Consider the following 23,366-nt stretch of genomic DNA (forward strand, 5'->3'; position numbering starts at 1 on the left):
GTTGTGGGGGGTGTGGGGTAAGGGACATGAGAGAACATTAGCAGTCCAAAAACATTGAGGCAGGGTAGATAGGGACAGCAGTCAGGTACTCAAATATACATATTTATGCATATTTGTTCGGTTGTTGGAACAATGACTTAATTTAAGAAACATTTACTTGTACTCACATGATTATACCCACACTAATGCATATGTTTGTGTGCATGTAGTCAAGAGTCAAAGTCAAGAGTATATGTACATACAAATGAACGTATAGGGTACATACTATCATTGTCATTTTGAACACAACTCTCTGTTGTTGAGGAACACAACATGTCTTGGCCTCTAATTTGAGGGGAGAGTAGTCTAGTGTACTACAATAACTCTTTGCCACTCGATTATGTCATCATATCAAACATCTTTATGGTACCTTCAGTGTCCTTTCCAGAGGTTTTACAAATAACTCAGAGATCTGTTTGCCAGTTGGCTATCACAGGCAGCAATGTGCTCAAAGTTGAACACTATGAGGGGAATTGTCATAACAAAAACCAGAAACAGTGCAGTCAACCCAGCTCTGACGCATGGTCTTTCATCCCCGCCAGAGCATTATAATTTCAGATTGCACCAATTAACCACCATCAAACTAGAGGCCCATGTGTGACAATGTATTCCACCACTGCATTTTGTATTAGTAAGCAATACAAGCAATTAAACACTACATGCACACAAGTACCCAGAAGCCCACCTGTCTGTGTGTCATGCACTCGCGACCCTCGCTGGGCGATCGTGACCAGCGCCGGTCCCTTTCTCTCTCCCTCTCCCGGTCGTGCTCTCTGTCACGGGAGTGCCTGTGTCCGTACTCGCCCCCTCGCTCTGCTACGTAGCGCTCTTTGTCCACAGAGCCATGGTGGTGGTGGTGATGGTGGTGGTGTTTACGGTCTTTGGACCGGCCACGATCTCTGTCACGATCCTTGTCTTTGGATGTGAGGTCGCCTGACTGGGTGGTTGTGCTCAGGTCTGTGCCCAGGCCTGATGGTGGAGTTTATCACAGTTATCATTGGGGCTATGTGTGGTGGAAACACTAAAGATTGCAATGATATTACATAACATTATGACAACATTTAAAAGTAATGGGTACACAAAACTAAAAACTAAAAAGACATTTTTCAGTCATTCATATGTACTTAACTTCCCGCAGAGAATACATTTGAATTTTAAAGGTGAGATTGTGTTCCTGTTTTGTCATAATATTGCTTCCACACTGTGTAACTGTGTTAATGTGGCATATGTCAAACCATAACATTATTGCTTTCTATATCTATGGTTGATGTGTGTATGTAGTCTTTCCTACCTGTATCAGCCTCCGTGTAACGACAGAGGGACCTTTCAGACGCCCGGTGACTCCGGTCTTTTCGTCGGTGTCCGTGTCTGGAAGTTCTCCCCTCCTCAGGTATAACACGCTCCATGTTGTAGTCGTCTGCCGCTCCTTTGTCTCTGTGGCCACGCCCGGACCTGCTGTGGCCCAGCGACGAGGCCGAGCGTTTCATGGGACTGCTGTCATTGATGGTCTAAGAGAGAAAGAGAGAGACCGCCGAAAGAGGGAAGGAGAGAAAGGAAGAAAGGCAAGGAGAGGCGTTTCCTTTGATTGTCAGGTTGGTGTTTTCTGTGAGCTATGGGGTAAGAGACACTATGTATATGTGTCTATGTGTGCATGTGTGTGAATGGGGTCTGTTTATTGAACTGTATGCAAACCCCCCCACCCTCCTTCCTCCCATATCCCATCCAATATCATAAACTCCCACATTAGTAATAATGTTCCAATCATGCTATTTCAAAAATATAGACACTGTATACAATTTATAGGGCAGGGGTCGGCAAAAAGCAGCCAATGGGCCAAATTTGGCCCTTCATCACAATTATTTAGCTCCTACAAGAAAAAATGTTTTTCAGCATTTTTCATTAATCCACTGTAGAAAGATGGAAAGACATGTCATATCCGTAGTCTTAATGACCCATTTAATATTGAAAGTCGTTATTATTATTAATATTATTATATATTATTATTATTATCACCAATAAACCCTTATTCTGCACCAGGTTTTAATGTGAACAGCTCCTGGTGCTGAAATAAAGTCTATTTAAGTTACCAGATAAATAACAGATGCCTAATAAAAATTCTTTGAGATATTCCTTTATTTATTTAATTCTTTATTTCAAACACATTTAACTCTACAACATTATTTAGTAAGAAAAATCTACTATACATGATTATCCATCTTAGAGAGTGACATATGTTTCTTATTTTTAGTTACATAAATACTTATAGTGAGCTTTCACTCTGCTAGGTTCATGGGAGACCTAATGAATCGGTCAGATAGATAATATCTGATCCTTCAATGTTCATCAGAAGTTTAAGTCCATGTATTTAAGGGGCTTTAAGTTTGACCTTGACTGCTGCTTGCCCAGGACTGGACTGATACACCTAACAAACAGTATTATTAGTCTTTTTCCAGATGAAAAAAAAATTCACACCATAGGCATGTGTGAGTGCACCTGTAAAACTGTGCTACTCCCCAAATGAACAGAGTTAAGAAACCTGGGTCAGGGCTCAAGCTACAGCAATTGCCGACCCCTGATGCAGAGGAATAAAAAAGTATACAAGAAAAACAAAAAGAATAAAAAGAATTAAAATAAAGAGATGATGGCAAACGGCCATGCCTTCCATGCTTCTGTAACTTGCTTTATAAAAGAAAAAAAGGGTCAGAAGGGTCAGTACGACTTGCAACACTCCTCCATCCTAACCATCCGTTAAACCCCGTGAACATGGCACATTCCAGGCTGCACTATTTCTACTCTGTCTCAGCGTGCTTTCCTCCAGCCATGCAGGTACATAGGGGTTGTCCTGAGTCCTAAACCCACATGAGAACTTCCTCCTGCAGTGCTGAGGCCTCATGCTCTGAGATCGGACAGCAGGACAGAGCCTATGGTGCCACAAGTAGCTGACCTGGGCATGTAAACCATATCAGGCTACTTCAGTGCTAGATCCTTTTGGCAGCTGACCTCTCCAAGTTTTCCAGTTATAGTGTATGAGACAAATTCACTGGCAGATGACAGGTCAGCAGACGTGTATAAAACACCAGATTATCTGGCCTTATAGGAGTAGCACTGAGAATCCCAACAACATATCCATTTATACACACACATACGCAAATCATTCCTCTGTATTCATTACTCACTCACTCACTCACTCACTCACTCACTCACTCACTCACTCACTCACTCACTCACTCACTCACTCACACACACACACACACACACACACACACACACACACACACACACACACACACTCATACACATTTCAACAAATTCCGTGCATGCAGGTGGGCAGGTGTAAATGGACACTTGGACACAGACGGGGAAACATTGACAACATCATTATAGACGAGCACAAAAGCATGAAGACATAAAGCAACAAAGCACTAGCAGCAGCAACAGCAGCTGAAAGAGAGAGAGAGAGAGAGAGAGCGAGAGCGAGAGAGAGACAGAGGCCACAAGACAGTGGCAGTGACTGTTGATGATAAGAGGGGACGTGCACAGTTCAGCCCAGTTCCAAACTGGGCTAAGGATTCTGGGATCAGTTTGGAAGCTGGGCTGGCATCAGGGTTGGTCATGCTATAAAAGGTTATCCTTATAAATTCTACAGAACCCCCCGCCCTAGAAATGATAGACACAACATGAAGACATGACTAATGAGGAAAACAAGACGTTTCAGGAGTGTGTGAGAGTGAAAGGGAGAGAAAAAAAGAGAAGAGAGAGAGAGTGAGACGAGACAGGAAGGACAGGGTACATACACTGAGGTTACTGCCACGTTGTTTTCCTCTCCTCCGCTGCTATATGAGCACAGATAAGACACACACACGCACACACACACACAGAGCCACAAATATACCAAAGGTGTGGTCACACATGGAGCATCCATATAGAACCAGGAAGGGAGGAAAAGGAGAGGGAGAAGGATAAAAGTAAGGGAGACAGGGATGGATTGATACAGAATGAAAAAGAAAGGGGAAACAGAGGAGTACAAGTAAGAACCAAAGAGTGTTAGTTGGAGGTTTAACCCAAAAAGAGATGGGGGTGCAACAGTGAAGAGAGGAAAGAAAGAGACAGAAAGAGAAAGAGGGACAGAGAAAGAGAGTCTGATTAGACACTGAAGCAGCAGTGAAGGTGGAAGAGAAAGACTTACCACAGACACTGGTGGTTGGCGCCAAAACAGTGTTATATAGACAAGGTCACAATGAAAATGCTTGATCAACGGCACCACGGTCACAACAGCAATGAGGACAATCAGCAAAATACACGCACAAATGGATATGCATATTCAAAAACAGACACACACACAATTACAATCAACTCAAACGGTAAACGACAATGTGACAGGAACAGTGTGAGATTCAGGGCACAGAGACCAGTGAGAGCACAGAAAAACTGCAGCACCTGCAGCAACATGTACTGTACACAGCACACACACGCACACACGCACGCACACATACATACATGCGCACACACACACACACACACACACACACACACACACACACACACACACACACACACACACACACACAAACATTTGTAACACACAATGTCATGCTGGTTCCAGTCCTGGTTGGGAAAAAAACAAGCTCCCAAAAGTCAAAAAGAGTTCAGCACCTTTGATAGGAAGGAAGAGACAGTTTAGTATAAAAACAACAACAAAAGATAAAGAAATCAGGGTTTTGATTAAAAAAAAAAAAAAAAAAAAAGAGGAATTAATGGGGGGAAGAGAAGTGCATCTGCATCTATGTGATGTGTGTGTGTGTGTATGTGTATGTGTGTGTGTGCATGCGCTCACGTGTATATGTAAATCTGTTGTGTGCATATGACAACCAGAGCACTCACCGGAATATGAAACAATATAAAATGGATGAGTGTGTTACATGGAAAACGGGACGACCACAGTTAAAACTCTTCATGCAGGTGGGAGGATGAGAGGAAGAGAAAGAGAGAACAGGAGAAGAAGAAAATAATAAAGGAACACAAGGTCTGACTTTGCCTCGCTGTGCTCCTTCTGAATTCAAGTTTGGAGTTCAGCATTTCAGCAAAACATTTCCATGTTTTAGCCAGAAATACTGTCATGACAGGACAGCCCATATGATGGTAGTCACATTACTGGTTGCTCTTTAGCTAAAACGTAACCATGTGACCCAGTGTAGACTGTAACCCAGTACCAAACCAGTCATAGTAGGCATTTGTCAATTGTGGTTTTAATTTTCCAGAAATCCCTTGAACCCTGCTAAACTTACTCCAACATGGATTCAAGTAACCACAGCAACAAGTCTTTAAGCAACGAGTCAGACCTTTTTGAATTTGATCTTTTCAAACAAAAGGAGATGAGGAACATACACGATGGGAAAAATAGAGGGAGAGTGGAAAAGTGAGAATGCTGCTCACTTGGTTGTCGCCTGGGAGGCGGGGCATGGAAGCGGCCCTGCCATGGCCTTCCATTGGTGGAAAGTGCTCAGTATCCGAGTAACCATCCTGCCCCATCTCTCTCATCTCTACCGTCTGCAAACAGAGCAGGAGAGCAGGAGATGGTGTGACTGGCTGCCATGAAAACTGACAGGGAGTAAGGGAGTTGGGGGGGGTAGGTGGGAAAGTTTGTTATCCAAAGAAAGCAGAGAACTGAGGGTCTCAGAGAGGTAAAAGTAGTCAGTGGGAGAATTTGGTGAGTGAGGTTTGTGTATGGTGAGTGTCTTTGCCTTTTTTTTCTTTATTTGCTGTTTTAGTTTTAAATTGTGAGATGAATGGGAAAAAGGATATCCAGTCTTATGTGGATAAGACTATGAGTATATTCCAAATAAAATTTAATTTGGTATTTGCAGAGGCTGCTGTCAAAAATTGAGCTGCAAGCAAATGCTGGCATACTCACTGGAAGGTGAAGATTCTCTGTCTAATGGCATGTATGCCAGATGGAGGAGCCTGTGAGTCACAGCAGGAATGGATTTGAGAGGAAAATCATATGCAGCCCAAAGGATATATGAAAAACACAACTGATCAGATGACAATGTTGACCAGGTGAAGGCACTGATACATCGTAGGGATTAAATAAGGTTGTGTAAAAATGAGAACAACCTTGAATGTTTTGGTCACAAACCATGCAAATCTTCCCGTGCAAATATGTCACATTCGATTTTGTTTGGAGTTCACCTTGAGAAGTGGAGCTGAATCTGGCAGCTGGGGCTGTTGGCTTGGCCTTTTCTTGCTTAGCTGCAGGTGTGTGAACCTTTTTTCTTTTTTTTTTTTACTGTTGTTTGAGTGCCAGCTATTTCATCAGGTCAATTTAAACTAATTGTTACAAATAACATATAAAATAAAACAAACTCAAAATGCACAACCACTTGCAGCATATGCTTGCTGCCCATTGGCTCAGTCAGTACTTTAATGTTTGGGTAGTGCTTTTACTGCAAAGGCTTTTGTTGTCTCATATTGCCTGATGTTGTTTTATTGATTTGATTTGCTTTGGATCTAGCTAACAGCAGGCCATCATTCAAATTGGTTTGCAAGAAGCCGACAGCCACTCTCTTCTATCCAACTTTAAACTTCTCCAGACCTCTGTTGACTGATATGGAGAAATGTTGATGTTGTACGGCCGACTGATACAGAGACCTGTCAGCCCCTCGAGGAGGTCCACAAGCAGAGAGGTGTAACAGCATGAAGACAGAGACACAAATCACTCGGAGGACAGAGGCGAGATAGACTCCGAATGAAATGTGAAAACATACAGTGGAGGAAGAATTCATTATAAGATTGAAAAATTGCATAAAAACACGGGTTTGAGGGATGGAGCCAATCAAAGAAAGGTCAACGCCATATCATGGGTAACTTAAGAATCGAGGTAAGACAGATTGCAAGAAATGAGAATGACCTACTGCGTGGAAATTATAAAGGCAACAAGGCAGCAAGGATGGGACAGTATGAGCTCTCAACTTCTCTATTTGATGTACACAGAGGACAGGGAACAGAGAGAGGATAGGTTTTCTCTGTGTTAATCATGTGATGAAGAGTTGTCCAGTCCATATTCATGAGTATGAATAGGCCTTTAACAAAGACTTATTTACTGCAGAGAAGCTGGAAATTATACAGTACATGCAGTATTTAGGAAGAAACTACTGACCAGGGTACCCTCAACCTTATGCATAAGATAATATTGATGTTATTGCTTGGACTGGAAGGGACTGTGAAACAAGAGACAAGAATCAAGTCAATGCCTTGCTCAACAATATGTTGCTCTATTTCTACTTTGACCTCAGTTATAATGACGGAGAAAACAAACCTGATGTCCCCGTGGCTTTATCTAATTCCAATAAAGAGATGGAGTTGCAATCTGTAGCTGCATGATGATCACAGTTTATTTTACCTTTAAAGTGTCCTCAGCAGTTCTTTGGGTTTGGTTCATTTGGTAGTAATGACATGACAAGTCAAAACAAATGTTGAATGCATCGAGTGTTTGTACTTGTTCACACAAACTTGGTATATGACAGGGATGTAATTTATCTGTATTGTGTGTGCGTGTGCGTGTGCATGTGCGTGTGTGTGTGTGTGTGTGTGTGTGTGTTTATGAGCTTTCTACCTGAGAGTTGGTCATGCTTCCCAGGCCATCCTCAGGGTGTCCCTCAGGACTCCAGCTGCCAACTTTCTCGGACATCTCCTGAGCACGAGCCGTCACCCATGAATGGCTCTCCGGGAGCCCCCCCTCCACTGGCCTATGGCGCGCGCACACACACACACAAACACCCACACATATTTTCCTTAACTGCTTTCAACAAACCACCTTCTGTATCGTCAAACACGCCAGCAACATCCAACTCACAGGCTGTTGACAGTCTCTGTTGTCTCAGGTGGAGGGAGGGCGTTGTTAAGACCCGGGCCACCATCCTGGGCGGGGGAAGTTTGCTCCACGCGCTGAAACAGTAATGGCGTTCGATTCTGTGTGAGATATACAACATGGCCGTTGCCAGCTATCAGGCAGACTGACAGGGAAATGGGGGGAAAACGGGTAGAGCAGGAAAAGATGTAGAGAGGGGGCTGTTGGCTGAAGCAAGGCAAGGCAAAAGAGGTGATGGGAGAGGAATACATGGGGTGCTCCTGAGCAACTGATGCCTAGCAGCTAGCTGGAAAAAGAGATGGGTGCATTCTGGGACCTAGAAACCCTGTGAGGCATCCAGGTCCAGGACTCTAACCTCTGAAGACCAAAAAGGAAGTGGAAGTCACCCACTTTCATCTGATGATCAGTTGTCATCTGATGATGAGTTTAAATCTTGTAATATTGATAGAGAATGCTGAAGAACACATATTTCCAAAAAAAAAAAACCCAGAAGAAAACATGTTTCCACAGCAGTAGCAGTAGAACTGGAAGTGTTAAAGAGGGGAGCAATCAAAGAAGGGCCTTGTTCAAAGCAGGGAAAGAGGACATCATGGCAGATAAACACTGCAACAATCCTGTGGGGGGGAACATACAGCAGGTGAAATGCATGATGGATCAAGTCAAATATGAAATGCTACATTCAGTCATTCATTGATTATTCATCCACTTAAGAAGTTGCAACAGTGCTAACTGATAACCACCTTTCCCAATTTCAGTGGTCATTAACCTGTTACACATGCAAGTTGGATTAAAAAAAACTTCAGGAAATGTCAAATTTTATCTTTCACATTATAATTTCCAATTTTAAACTTAGAATGGCTTTTTTTAATGAGTTATTTTCTCCTTTTTCCTCTCATTTATTCAAATCCAAACTGTGGCAAATCTCCCAATGTCAAGTACAGTATGTCAAGCACATGTAACACTTTGGGACTGTTGTGTGATAAGTGATCTGCACTAATGACATCTTTGGATTGTGAAACTGTGTCTCACACTGTGTGTTGCTACAAAATATGGTCGCACTTTCCTTTTGCCCAGGTCAAGACATGCAGCAGCCTGCAATGCAGTGGGTGGAGTGGGGAGGAGAGATGGTGATGTATAGCATGTGTTGGGAGCGAGGGGTGAAATAAGTGGAGTAAGTGAGAAAAATGGTCCGAGTGTGGAGCACTGCATGTGGCCAGAGGACTGTGAGGGAAGGAGGAGGGAAAATGATACATGAGAAAGCGAATCTGATGTTTGAGAGGCAATGTATCTTTACATTAAAAAAAAAAAAAGGTTGATGAGTGCTCTCCAGAGCATGCAAATGTTTATGGTCAAAGCTGGCTGCATAAACCTGGTAAGGACCATTAAATTTAAGTTCAAATAAGATATGATCTCATGATCTCAATAACTTCAGCATGTATTAAGATGAACTACAGCTAAATAAATGTAGAGGGTGGTCATCTCTGTCAGTGAAAGCTCTTTAATCAAGGGGGCAGTGTGCTAACTAAAGGGTCATGCACAGTGCTAACAGTGCAAGGATACAAGCATGGATGAGGGGGAGTGAGGAGGTACAGTATCTTTACAAGCAGTCGACACAAGGAAGAATCCAGCTCAGTGACAGGGGTCCCATGATGCTGAGGTATTGCCACCTTTGGGGCTGTGACAACATTTCAGCCTGCAAACAAAACCCTGTGTTCGCAGGCATATAAGCTGCTAAAAAAAAAAAAAACAGCATGTAGGTATAATCATCTCCTAAATTACCATTTCAAATTTTGTGAAAGTAATTCTCCTCATGAAGTATGTTAGCATTTTTCCTGAGTAATGCTGAAATTACTGTAAAAATAATAAGTAACAAACCTTGCCCAGCAGGTGGCAGCAGTGTTTTGTTGTTAGCAAAGAAGCACTGCATATAAGAGATTGCAGATTGCATTAGACTGTAAAGGTTTGTCTTCACCCCCTGCATGCCATTTTTAGATGACTGAATGAGGACTCATCCCTGATCTGGACAGGGGTTGTCACAGCCCAGGCTTGTATGAACGGGGCAACATCCCTGCAGCCTTTATTTCAGTGCACGTCAGTCTGCCTTCAACTTTAAAGGGTCGGATGCACGTCGAGTAGAGGGCTATTGTCCTTGTGACAGCAAATACCTGCTCATCACGAAGAGCCTGCGAGCGCTTGATCTTGCTCTGGCGGTAGTACTCCATGATCATCATGGCAGCGTAGATTTTCCCCACTGTCAGGTCTGTCGCTGCTGAGAGAATGACAAGTTACCCTGCAAGATTAGACCCTTTGGTATGGACCCTGAGCGCGAGGAATGGTAGAAAGGGGTGAGGCATGCACACAGAAAAACACTCTTACACTCACAAATCTCACATACACATGAACACTGAGCAAATGGTCTTTTCACAAACAGATTATTATTATTATTATAATTATTATTATTATTATTATTATTATTTTAAACCTTATCTTACTTTTGAAAAGGACCTTTGTTTAACTGTATTTAGCATAGATATTTGTCACAGTTAAAATCTTGTAATCAAAGCATTGCATGGTGATATACTGTGGTATAATGCTTGGCATGGAATACCAAACAACAAAACAAAATGCGGTATCTCTAGGAATTTGTAATCACATGATCACAACAGTCAACACAAATTTAACCAACCAAGTCATTAAAAATCAAAATCTGTGATATCCAGTTATGACTGAATATGACTTTAGACTTGGTTGCAAATTTTATGCTCAATACATAATCAATTTCCCAGCTCCAAGCTATATTAATAGCAAATATCATGCACTACACAAACTAAAGCAACTACTGTTTTGTGCAACTAGGTACCTGTGCACTTGTCAGTGTAATTACCACTTAATAAATAAACACTTTTTCTATCACATATGGCCAGCCACCTAGTGCACAGAGCTGACTGCCCCTGGAGTGAAAAGACATCTATAGAGAGTTGATCTATAGTTGGGCACCCTCTGATCTCAGGCACAGACAAGTGGGGTCTGGAACTGGTTGTGGTGGCTGAAAGAAAAAGGTGTGGTATTGTGTGTGTGTGTGTGTGTGTGTGTGTGTGTGTGTGTGTGTGTGTGTGTGTGTGTGTGTGTTTGTGTATGTATGTGTATATAGTTGTTTTGTGTCTAACATGCAGGCTGTGTGTGAGCTGGTTTGTGCTTATCTTAACTGCACACAGTGCTTCTGTTTGCGTTTCTTGATGCTCATATAATTATAATCTTCACAGATTACAGGTATGTGGGTGTGTATGTGTGTGTGTGTGGGGGGGGGGGGGGGGGGGGGGGGTGTGCCAGCTGATTCAGAGGGTGCAGCAGTGACAGAGACTGGCTGAGAGAAGCGGTCCTCAGGTGGCGTGAAGAGAAACAACGTTGGAGCACTGGGTGGCACAGGGTGGCTGCATCCAAGCCGCGTTGCTGCGCCCGCACCCACACTCTGCAACTTACACTTGTGCGGCGTAACCAGCAAATCCAGAGTCTTTTGGGAGAGGTTGGGCCAGATTGCCATCATCTCTTTCCTCAGCTCTGCGTCCATCTGGTGCTTGTCAATACCACCTGGGCATATTCAACAAACACACGCATGCACGCACACGCATGTACGCACACACACACACACACACACACACACACACACACACACACACACACACACAGACAGAAACACACACAGATACACGGACACCCATGCCCAAGTACATAGACACACATAAATTCAGACACATGAACATGCACATACACAAAATGAACATTGTTCAAACACACACAAGTGCACACAAATCATTCATACCCATTCATATTGACACAAAAAGGTATAAGAGAGGACACACAAACATGAAAACAAACACAAACAGAAAAAATTAGTAAGGTAATAATAATAGCTGTGATCAATTTATAATTGCAGTAGTAGCTGTACACAGGCTGAGAGACCCTTGATTCCACAGGATCTCAACCCTCAGCTTCACACACAACTCAGCAACATGCTACACACATGATCTACTGTCATAAAAAGCACACTGTACTCAAGATACAACAGGAGAAGCATCAGGAAGAGCTGGAGGTTTCTGGGTTCACAGCACAGAAATTGCAGACAGCGCTGCAGTACAGGGGAAATAAGAAGAAGCTGAGGAAAGCATGTGAAAATCAGACCAAAGGAGGTAAGAGGGATTCCAAACCTTCCGTACCCTTGGCGATCTTGATGTCCAGCGCTGTGCGGATCAAGGCCATGAGGGTGGAGTTGAAGTGGACCGTGTTGTCGTCGGCCACAGGCAGATCCATACGTAGCAGTCTCTGTTGGAGAGCCAATTGGGGCAAGTGGTGAGAAAATCGGGAAGTGGGGTGGCACGTATGTGGAACCTCCAGGTGATGGGGAAGGGGGGGGGGGGGAGTTTTGGGCAGGAAGGGGAGAGGGAGCGAGGACAAGAGAGGGGTTTGGGTAAAGGAGATTGAGGGAGTAGTGCATACCATCTGCAGCAGGCTCTTACTCTGTATGTCTGCCTGTAACAACTACTCAGCTACAGTGGCACACATATTTGAATTTTAGTGCAGAAGTGACACCAAATTCACATGTAGAGATTCAAAGATTTTATGCTGTTTCTGATATGAAAGGACCTTTGAGTGCCAAGGTGATTAATCAAAACTTTTATTCAAATTTATCCCCGTCTTATATATTCATTTCATAACTGTCATGTTGTTTATGTATGTTCTTGAAGTCCCAGGCTGGTTAAATCTGCTTTATTTAGCCTTCAATGCGAAAATACGAGGACAGGCTGAGCAGCAGCTACTATACACAGCTCCCCCTAGGGGTTTGGAGGTTCACAGTGAAAACAACAGAGACCAGATGATAAACCAATACACCAAAAACAGCTGAGGGACTGATATAAGGAAGGGGAACACTTTGGTTTTTGTGTATTGGTTTGATCCTTTACAGGTCTTGTTGGTTTATAATAGAAACAGACGACACAGAGACACACACCAATTCACAGATGACAGAGTGACGTTCGTGTGTGTTTGGTGACAGAAGACGGCGACAACCCAGACATGCAGCAAATCATGCTTCCCCCCACATCCCGATTGAATGCCTTCTCCTTTAATCCGTCCATGAAAACTTTTTTAAATCTCTACTCCCCCCAAAATCCCTCTTGCACATCCCACCCTCATGCGGCATGCGATGCGCACACAATATGCCTCACAGGACAAGCAGCTGCGCAGCCGTACACAGAAAGCATCCTCTGTTGACAACATTAAAATGAATTTGTGGGTTATTTTAACGTGGCTGTTCTTTGAGGGAATAAGAAAATTTGTAGACGAAGGGGCTAGGCTGAAACGATAGAGCAGCTAGCTCTATCACTAATCAATCCGATGTCTAATGTGTGAGAAATGGGCACAGACTTAGAGGTTAATAGGTGAGAGAGAGCAGCATTCTGTGGAAAAAGAAAGAAGGAGAAACAAAAAAAAAAAAAAATGGCCACCATGGAAGTGTTGTTTGGTTCTATAAGATCCATGATTGTTCAGGTGACCGTAATCCAAGTGTATATAGGAAATATGAGGTGAAAGGAAATGTTTATTCTGGCAGAAAATAGATATAAGAGTTGGAAGGGAAAGCTAAGGCTTAAATAAAAAATCAATAGGTTGTGAGCTGGAGCATGTAAAGAGAAAAGGTGACCAAAAATAGACAAACAGAAGACAAAACAATGTGGAGAGAGAAAAAGAGAAAAGAAAAAAAAAAAAAAACATCACCACACTTAGTCTGCTGTGTCTGTAAGAAAGTGGTCCTGCCTGAAGGCTCTGCTGTCTCTCTTCAGGACAGAGAAGACTGAAGGTTAAAAGCAGTGGAGCTGGATGGGTCATTGTTCTGTGGACTGGTTGGAAGGTCAAAGTTAAGGTTTGGATTTTTCCTATTGGCAAGGTGCTTAGGGAAAGTGGTAAGGGAAGTAAAGGCATAAACAGGGAGATGACGACTTTCTGGAAAACTGTTCCAGTAATAATTATCAAGGGGCAGATTAATATGTTTGGGAGGTTTTGCCAAAACCAGGCATGAAAAGCATGTTAGGTTGTTGAGCAGGGGAGATTGAGGGTTTAACTTCGAGTTCAGGGAGGAGGCTTTTAGGAAAACAGTTTGGGGGTAAAACTAAGAGGATAAGGAAAGAAAGAGAGCACATGATGTAAGGATGGACAGTGCCAGGGGTTTGGGGTTAAAAACAAAAATATGATTTACTAAGAAAGAGACAGAGCTAGAGTTGCAAAAGCCTGGGTTAAATAGTACATTTTAGATCACTCATCTGTAAATAATATAAAATGTCAGTACTATTTTCCCCAGGTCTGCTGGAGAAGGAGAAGGGATAAAGCAATGGTTGGCGATGGAGTGATCTCCTGTGCCTACAGGCTGTTTGGCCGGCTGCCCCCTGAGGCTCACAGTGATCTGCCAATGATGTGTCATGGATCTGTCAAGCTGATCACAGGAGGAGTGACAGGAATGTCTGGTCACATGAAGGTAAATTTGTTGTTATCATTCTGCATATTTCTATTCCGATAACAATTTGTGCGCAATGAATTGTGCCTGTGTTGTGTATATGACAGACGGGCGTGTTCAGGAGGGAGAGGGAGGAGGAGGAGGAGGAGGAGGAGGAGGAGGAGGTGGTGGTGGTGGTGGTGGTGGTTAACGGCCATGCAGAAGGCAGGTGAGGAAGTGTGTATGTGCGGGGAGGGGAGCAATATGCAGAGATGAGGGGGGGCTGGAAACAGAATAGAACTGCATTGACGACAGAACCAAAGGACAAAGAGAAGATTGGACTTGCAGATAGAAAAGGCTGCTTGGGGGCTTGGAGCTGCTACATGAAGGGTGACAGAAAAAGAACTGCTTCTGTATGGCAACCAAAGGCTCTCTGTGGAAAACACATCACTTACACAAGCCCTTCTGCTCTCTCTACCATGAGAAATAACAGAGAATATCTATGTGTAGGTTGATATGATCTAATTCTGTGTTTGTGTGTGTGTGTGTGTGTGTGTGTGTGTGTGTGTGTTTTGTGTAAATGTGTGCGTGTGTGTGTGTGTGTGTGTGTGTGTGTGTGTGTTTGTCTGCCCCATCCACAGGATGGAACGAGTCAGAGGACGTAAGTCTAGTGGACCTTCCAAGCCCTGCTGCACACGCATGCTTCCGTGTCAGAGTGTGTGTCTTCGGCAGCGTCACATGTTTGAAATGTTTGTTTATGATTAATATATTTGTACTTGGGTGTTTAAGAAGTTGCATTTAGTATACACTTACTACAGTCCTTCTATTTGCAGAGTAATATTGAACACTATTACATATTGATTGCAATGTGCATGTTTGTGTAAATGAGCTTGTGTGTCCATCGTACACGGTGCAAACGAGCTGAGAAGGTCCCTCTTTTCGTCCCCTCCTGTGGATACACGACCCACCTGACCCTGCAACCTAATTGTCTTGCTACCTCCACCCACCAATCCCACACCACCACACAACGCCACAACACCGATCAGCCCACCCCCACTTTCCACGAAAAGAAACAGAAACAGAACCAAAGAAACAACGACACTAAAGTTTACACCACGTTGAGCGCTTAAATCACTGGCCCCTCCCTCCTGCACACCCCAAACCCCCGCCCCACCCCGACACCCATAGGAGACTTGGGTGAAGATAGGGTCCTTTCTGACCTTGTAGGCCACCCGTGCCGGACACCTCTTCCCAAGGCCTAGTGGAGGACACATGTGCCTCAGCATGTCATACATTTCCCTGCAACTGATCCTGCCACTGCATCATCAGCCATCAGTGCCACCACCCCGTTAACAAAAGCACAAAAAAGGGAGAGACAAAGACATTGAGAGAGGGAGAACGAGAAGGAAGAAAAAAGGGCCAGTGAAAGAGAGATGGAGGAGACGATTGATTAGAGGATAGCGTTGAAAAGAGAAGAGAGGATCGCAGTGTCAGAGATTGAGAGAGAAAAGGGGAGGGAGAGAGAGAGAGAGAGAGAGAGAGAGAGAGAGAGAAGGGGAACAAAGCAAAGTAAAAAACAACAGAAAGACAAGGTTATTGGGCTGATTTTGGAGAGACTGTGGCTGTGTGGCTCCTCTGTGAGCTACAGTACTCTCTAACAGTTCGTCATGTCAAAAAAGAGAGGGAGTATATGACAGAGGGAGGGGAGACAACAGGAGGAAGATAAGGACTGGAATTTGAGAAGAAATTTTCTCTTGTAGTATCAAAAGACAATTCTGTGCAAGCAGGACAATAGTAAATACAGTATGTGTTTCGCAGTGTGTGTGTGTGTGTGTATGTGTGTGTGTGTGTGTGTGTGTGTGTGTGTGTGTGCAGAGCAGGGCAGAGCTTGACAGCAGGCACCAAGCCGCTCCTGCTCGGACGAGGAGAGAGGGGAGGAAGAGGGAGGGGTGTCAATGCAGTTTCTGTCTTTCCCCCAACCCCCAAAAACCAAGAACAATGCAACACTACAGTGGGCAACCGTAGCTTGCTACATTATAGCCATGGCTCCACAGCAAGCAAAAGAAAAAGAATATTCGTAAAAAAAAAAACGATAAAATTAAAAAAGAATGATTTATTTTACAATGTGGTAAAACTTCTTAACGTGTATTTTTTTTTTCCATTTCACTTAGTGCATTTCACATGCTTCTCTGGGTGTCTGCATTGTCCCGCACATTCTCTCAGCAGTTCAGAATGCAATTTAATAATGGTGGAAAAGAAGTTGTAAAATTGAAATGAAAAAGAAAAAATAAATAAATAAAGCGGCATTCACTCCATTCCTGGATGCTGTGGCTAGCAAGTGTGGTTGAGAGATTTTGTTTGAATGGAAGTCAAACCTTGCAGGCCACCCTATGGGGGCATTTCTTGCCTAAGCCGAGAGGCGGGTCGATAACTCGTAATAAACTGTACATGTCCTTATAATGAATGCGCCCGCTGCAAGAAGAATACAGGGAGTTAAGAAACACACGCGCACACAGGAAAAACGCACACACACACACATTCACACAGACACACGTATCCAGAGAGAAGAGAGAACATTGGGAGGAAGAGCACAAGATTGACAAGTACACACAGTATCTGAAAATATCTTACAATATGTTTACTATAATTAACAGACTTTTTCAACACATCTACAACTGAATGCACCGTTGCAAACTCTACACGCACACACTCACACACACACACACACACACAAATAATAAAGACAACACTTTACTGCATGCCACACATAGTTAAATGTGGTCCTTAGCACTGCCAATACAATTTCACTTTTCCAAAATCTTCCCCTCTATTATGTTTTTTTCCCCCATTCCCTTCCTTGGTGTGAAATCCCTTTCCTTCTTCTCTCTCCAGTCCAACCCCTGACTGGATGTGTGCACAATGTAATTAAGGAATTGCTAACAGAGTAGAAAAGCATGTGCTTGGGTAAACAGCTAAATGCTTAATAGCTGCTTGCGTTGCGCAGATCGCCTCCCTCTTAAATATGTGTTCAGTGTCGGCCATGTGTCTGTGTTCCCTGTCTTCTGTGTCCTGTGCAGCGGTGTCCATTTCATAGTCAGTAAGGTAGTGGTTGAAAAATAGCATGTTAGTTTAAAACACGAAAGGCAGTTTTCTCACAATTATGCAATGTACACTAAGGTAATGTGTTGATAAGAGCTAAAGAAAGATTTTTCCTTCTTTCTAAAAGTGATTTCTGATTTCTAAGGCAAACAATATATTTTTGCATGTTGTAGATAAGTCTAACCTTTGAAGATCTACAATCAGTTATTTAAGTCTCCCATTTTCTATGACAATCTTCATTTTCTTGATGTTATTTATCTGAATATAATTATTACCGCTCCATTCCCTCATTTCTCCTTCCTTTCCTTTTCCCATTCATCCTGTTTAGAGCTGTCTATGTGCAGTCTACAGGACAGCATGAGGGCAACACACAGGCACTAGAATACAGATACCATGAAACTTAGCATGTCTCCAGGAGATACTTAGGCTACAGAGTAATACAGGGGGAGTTTTGTTTGGAGTGTAGATGTTGCCACATGAAGTTTTTGGCAGTATGCAGATTCCAGAAAAGGGAAAAGGTTTAAGGGTGTAAGGACAGTTTACAGAAAAGGGGAGGAAGAGGAGCAAAGGGGAGGAGGAGGGAGGGGTTGTACGGTGTTAGGGAGATAACCAGATGCCTGATGAGGTTATACTCAGATCCGTTACAGCCCCCTTGCAGCTATTAACTAGTTGACGCTTGTGCTTTGTTCATTTTCTGTCTTTCTTTGTGCCATTTAAAATACCATGTGCTGATGTTTTACCAAAAAAGGAAGCCACAAAACAAAAACAAAAAAAACAGTCAGAACATTGTTGAGAAGTTCCTGCTTTCATTGCTTGGGCCTTGCTCTGTGTGAATAAGCATATTAAAACATGTACAAGAAACATACAATAAAGCATTTGATGTGTCTGAGTGTGAGGTTGTAAACAGTGTCTGTGTGGTTGTAAACACACAAGCACGAACAAAATGTGACAAGTTGACGATGTAAGTTTTGACTTCAAGATCGACAACGTGCAAACCAAACGTGTGCATGTAGTTCTGTGCAATGTGTGTACATAAGAATTACTGTTGTGTTTTCTTTTTTTATGTGTGTGTTTGTGCCCCTGAGGGCATGCACGTTACCACGCACCAGGCAGCAGGATCATACTCGGCCCATATCCTGACATACTCATCCAGGTGGTGAGGTCCCAGTATGGATGAATCTCTAGTCAGGTACTCAAAGTTGTCCATGATGACGGCTACAAACAGATTCAGCATCTGCACGTGTGCGCGCATGAAAAACACACATACACAAGCAGAAAGTTGAACAGCTGATGTTACAAGTGGAGCCAATCAAAACTGGTGTCAATAAATCACCAGTTTTATAATTATATTTTAAGGAATAGAAGCAGAACATGTTCAGTTGCTGTTGAAAATTACTGATTTTCTTTCCTTGCTGTGAGTAAGAGATGCAGAACAACCTGAGACAATGCAGAAGGGCAAATCTGATCAGGTCTTTGTTTAGATTAAAGACAAAATGAGAATGAGATTTTTTTCCCAATCTGGGCTCTTGAGATTTGGAATACCTTGCTAGAAGAGCTAGAGGAGCTTACACTGACAAAACAAGGCTTTCTCATAACACAACATTTTCAGGCAGGATCGAACGGTATAGAATTATTTTATAAACTCATGGACATGTTGCCACATGTGTGCAAAAAACAGAGTAAATATTTGATATGCATTTTACGCTTTCTGAATGGGGATGAAGCTGTTGGATTGAGTAGTATGCGCTCACCAAGAATGAACAGAAGAAGATGAAGGAAACAAAGTAGAGATAGGCAAACTGGCTGCCACACTCTGGCTCTGTGTTCCCTGACAGGAGGTCACACTCCTTACCCCCCAGACATGACAGCATGATCTCATGCCACGCCTCCCCTGTAGCGCTCCTACAAATACACAAAAAGATTCTTTGATTTGTGAAGTATTCGTCGGTGAGTATAAAGTCTACCACAACTGTAACAACTTTTGTTTCAGATGGTTCTATGGAAAAACATAGAAACTTGTTTAGAGGATACAGAGGACACACGTTCACACATGTATAAGCACCTGAAGAGCAGCATGAGAGCCTGTATGAAGGTCCTGAAGTTGTTGTGCTGGTTGATGGCACTCTCTCCGTCTTCTTCAATAGCAATATTCCCAAACAGCTGTCGAACACAATCATACTGTTAACACTGAAAACCGGAGTCACCTTTCAGGCCGTCTTTGCCTCTAATGCGGGACTAAGAAGTAGATATAACCCCCCTGAAACTTAACTTCACATGTGCAATGCTTTCATAATAATCTTTCACCACCCATCATGCACCCAATCCTTACGACCGCTATCATCATCCTCATTCTCCTTCTATAACTCCTCCTCCTCCTTGTCCTATAGACATATTTAATGTATCCCAAAAGCATTATAGTGCATTTTAGCATGAGGCTTTCACCCACCTGCATCCCAATGATGGCGTAGATGAAGAACAGCATGGCAATGAGGAGGCAGACATAAGGCAGCGCCTGAGGAGAGACACATTCATTGTTTGGTGTCAAGTTTGATACATGTGACCGCACTGTGCATTGTACATGAGACTGCACCTATTTTGTACACACTATATTGTATGTGTATATTTGTTAATTATATATGTAATTTCTTCCTGTGTGTGTGATATGCTGTTTAGTTGGGTGTAAACCTTGAAGGACTGAACGAAGGTCCAAAGCAAGATGCGGATGGTTTCTCCCTGCCTCAGTAGCTTGATGAGACGAGCTGCCCTGAACAACCTCAGGAAACTTAGGTTGATGAAATTATTCTACAGTACGGCCGCAATATAACCAGACAGGAAGAAAGAGAGAGAGAGAGAGAGAGAGAGCGAGAGAGAGAGAGAGGGAGGGAGAGAGAGAGAGAGAGAGAGAGAGAGAGAGAAAGAGAGAATGGAGGGGGGTTGTAGAAAGGATTAGGATTGAATGTTGAGGATAGGAATGTGAAGGAAATGGGGAAGGAAGGAATAAAGGGAGATGGAAGAGGGGGAGAGGGAGGAGTTGGGGTCAGAATAAAGGGAAAGTTAGTTGCAGTGCAAAGTGTGCAAACAATTTTCCTTAGACAACAAAAAATAAACAAAACAAAATAAAATAAAGTAAAAACAGTCAAACCCAAACTGAAGGGGATTCAAACTCAATACAAATGAAAGAATCAGGAGCCAAACAAGTCAAAGCAAACCAAACTCAAATCAGCAAGGCTCCGACAAGCGTTTCAAATGTAGGTTAGACAGAACCAAACAAAACAACACAGGGGAGAGGACATCATCCAAGTCTAGCTAGTTTCATCCAATTGGGTTATGTAGTAGTAATTGTGTTAGGAGTGGTGACTGGTTAAAAGTGCAGGGACGTCAGGACGTTTTCTTGGAAGGACAACCAAATGCACTAATTCTCTCAAGGCAAAATATGCAGTATCTTAAAAATGAAACAAGCACACAGCATGCAGATGTGCACTAATACAAGGCAAAGCAGCAAATCTGTGGCAACTGATGTGCCATCCGATTGGCTGCCAAAGTCATGTGACATACTGTAGTGATGTCACAGCCAAATAAGAGCAAGAGGGTGGTTGAAGGACCAACTAAGGTCATTATATCCTGAGTGAATTTCTTTAGGCTCATGTGGTTTCAGTCTCTTCAGTCTGATTATGTTGAGTTGAGTTGACACATCTATGCGACAATTAAAATTTATTTTTAAAAGAGCTTTTTCATTCTTTTTTAATGTTTATTTAAGACTATACAAATTACTATTATCAATTAATACAAAATCTGTAATATAATACAGAGTTAAACCATTTACCACAGTAAAGAACAAAAGATGACAGTTTGAGACTAAGTGCTGAAAAGGGACTGGCAGCAGGCACATGCAGGTTTCATCTACAATATAGCATGTATTACATTGTGTGTGTGTGTGTGTGTGTGTGTGTGTGTGTGTGTGTGCGTGTGTGCTTGCGTGCATGTGTGTGTGTGTGTGTGTGTGTGTGTGTGTGTTGTGAAAATAAAGGGTTCCTGCCAAAGACATGCAAGAGGCAGCATGCATCACTTGTTCCCTCTGACAGCAGCAAAGCTTTGGACACTCTCCCAGTCACTGTCTTATGTGTGGGTGTGTCAATATGTGCATACATGAACGGTTAACCTCAATGGATAGATGCAGAAATCTATTCCAGTATAAAGAATCCAATCCTTTACAAACTGAAAACTATTTTTCTGTAAAGGATGCACAGTATGGGTATTTATGGCTGAATAATATAAAAAATATATATATATTTACAGCATATATTGATACAGTGACTGGCAGAGAAGTTGGTAGATCTGGTGACAAATGAAAATTTTACTAATTTAGAGCTCACTCAGAGTTGAGGGTTCTGGGGTGGTGGGGGGGGGGGGGGGGGGGTCAAGCAAAGCATGCACATTTGCACAGCCTTAACATTGGCTGGGATGCAATTAAAACAGATGCAGTAAAAAAAGATCTCCAAAAAATTACAAACCATCTACATGTGGATGTTGCAGACATATGGTTTATAGCAGCAAATTTTTGGATTTTTGGTTGGTTCGAAGAACAACCAGAGAGATTGACCAAGCCGGTTGTCATGGGTGGACACAGAGGATTCATAGTGCATTTTGATTGGATGGGATCGCAGGAAGTAGTAGGTGTTGGGGGAGAAGGGGATGGGGCGAAGTAGATTACAGTAGATCGTCGTTAAGTTTGTAGACGATTTAAAGAAAGCATGTGAAAAGATAAAAACAAGAAAGAAATCAACAGTCATTACAGAGACAAGTTAACACAGCAGCAGGATTCTGCCTGCAAATTTGGTACATCCATATAGCAGGGATACCAAGGGTCAAGACAACAGGGAACTGTTGGAAAAATGTACAGATTCTGAATAAATAAACATGACTGTATACTAGTATAACACCCGGTGGCTGGTAAAAACATCAATTTAAGCTTGAGAGGGTTTGAGTCATTGGTATCCCTTGCTTCCTCAGACAGACCTGGTAGGAAAGGTGTGAAGGTCACAGCCCGCGATAATGTCTGTGCAGCTCTCGAATATGGTGGAGCAAATAAAATTTTGACTGTCATTCTTGTGTATCCCTTTTAAATCTCTTTGGATCAAAGCTATCCAAGAGCTTGATACATCTATTGAATACAGTTTATTCATTCTGTTCCTACCAGGTCTACCTGTACATCTGTAAGAGCAACTCTTAAAGTGTGCTGACAGAACACAAAGGAAATTTTCACCTCATATTATTATTGTGGGTTAACAACGAATGTGCCAGCTGTTAGCTCTAAGGTAGCAAACAAGTGTGTGTTGTCATTTTTCCTGTCATCTTTGTATATTTATGAAGTAGATTTATAAAGCCTCAGGGTAAATGCAATTTTTTTTTTGCTCCAGTTAAAATATTTTAAAATCGCCAGATGCATATTCTCTTCAGTTTGCACTGGCCAGGGTAAATTTGTGTCTAACATTGACTAACATACATACATTGACCTTGTATGCAATCAGTCGTCTGAAAATTGCCTCATGTTCTGTCTGAACACACCGTCAGAATAATTTCTAAATAAAAGAATCTTTCTCCACAGTTATATGCACTCACACACAGAGAGACATATTAAATCAACACACAGCACACATATCAGCAGTTCCATGGCTGTATACTAAGTCATTCTGGCAAATAAAATAACCTGTTTTTTGACTAGTTCTCAGTTTGTGATTCATTTAGCTTCCTTGGGCTTCCAGGTGATGTAAAGCGACCTCAGGCAGTAGGGGTGTAATGATTCGGAAACCGAGACCGAAACCCCGATTTCATGTCACGATACCAGAAGATGGAACCACCCCCAAAGCCAACCTGCTGCCA

General features: G+C 42.7%; 1 protein-coding gene across 1 annotated transcript in view; it reads right to left on the reverse strand.

The window, feature by feature from the left end:
- Window positions 1-23,366, reverse strand: part of cacna1aa (calcium channel, voltage-dependent, P/Q type, alpha 1A subunit, a) — a 64,552-nt gene that overhangs the window by 5,239 nt on the left and 35,947 nt on the right. The window contains exons 33-46 of the mRNA XM_087171094.1: window positions 20,172-20,288; window positions 19,933-19,998; window positions 19,549-19,646; window positions 19,238-19,388; window positions 18,593-18,720; window positions 16,763-16,859; window positions 12,112-12,226; window positions 11,387-11,494; window positions 10,072-10,175; window positions 7,892-8,007; window positions 7,652-7,784; window positions 5,473-5,586; window positions 1,331-1,547; window positions 725-1,008 (exon numbers count right to left, since the gene is read on the reverse strand). Of these exons, the coding sequence (XP_087027220.1) occupies window positions 725-1,008; window positions 1,331-1,547; window positions 5,473-5,586; window positions 7,652-7,784; window positions 7,892-8,007; window positions 10,072-10,175; window positions 11,387-11,494; window positions 12,112-12,226; window positions 16,763-16,859; window positions 18,593-18,720; window positions 19,238-19,388; window positions 19,549-19,646; window positions 19,933-19,998; window positions 20,172-20,288 (1,848 nt within the window). The remainder of the gene's footprint in view (window positions 1-724; window positions 1,009-1,330; window positions 1,548-5,472; window positions 5,587-7,651; window positions 7,785-7,891; window positions 8,008-10,071; window positions 10,176-11,386; window positions 11,495-12,111; window positions 12,227-16,762; window positions 16,860-18,592; window positions 18,721-19,237; window positions 19,389-19,548; window positions 19,647-19,932; window positions 19,999-20,171; window positions 20,289-23,366) is intronic.

The sequence above is a fragment of the Seriola lalandi genome, unplaced genomic scaffold, assembly GCF_002814215.2.
Source record: "Seriola lalandi dorsalis isolate HSWRI2012SDOR001 ecotype SW California unplaced genomic scaffold, Sedor1 jcf7180002054975, whole genome shotgun sequence".
Classification (NCBI taxonomy): domain Eukaryota; kingdom Metazoa; phylum Chordata; class Actinopteri; order Carangiformes; family Carangidae; genus Seriola; species Seriola lalandi.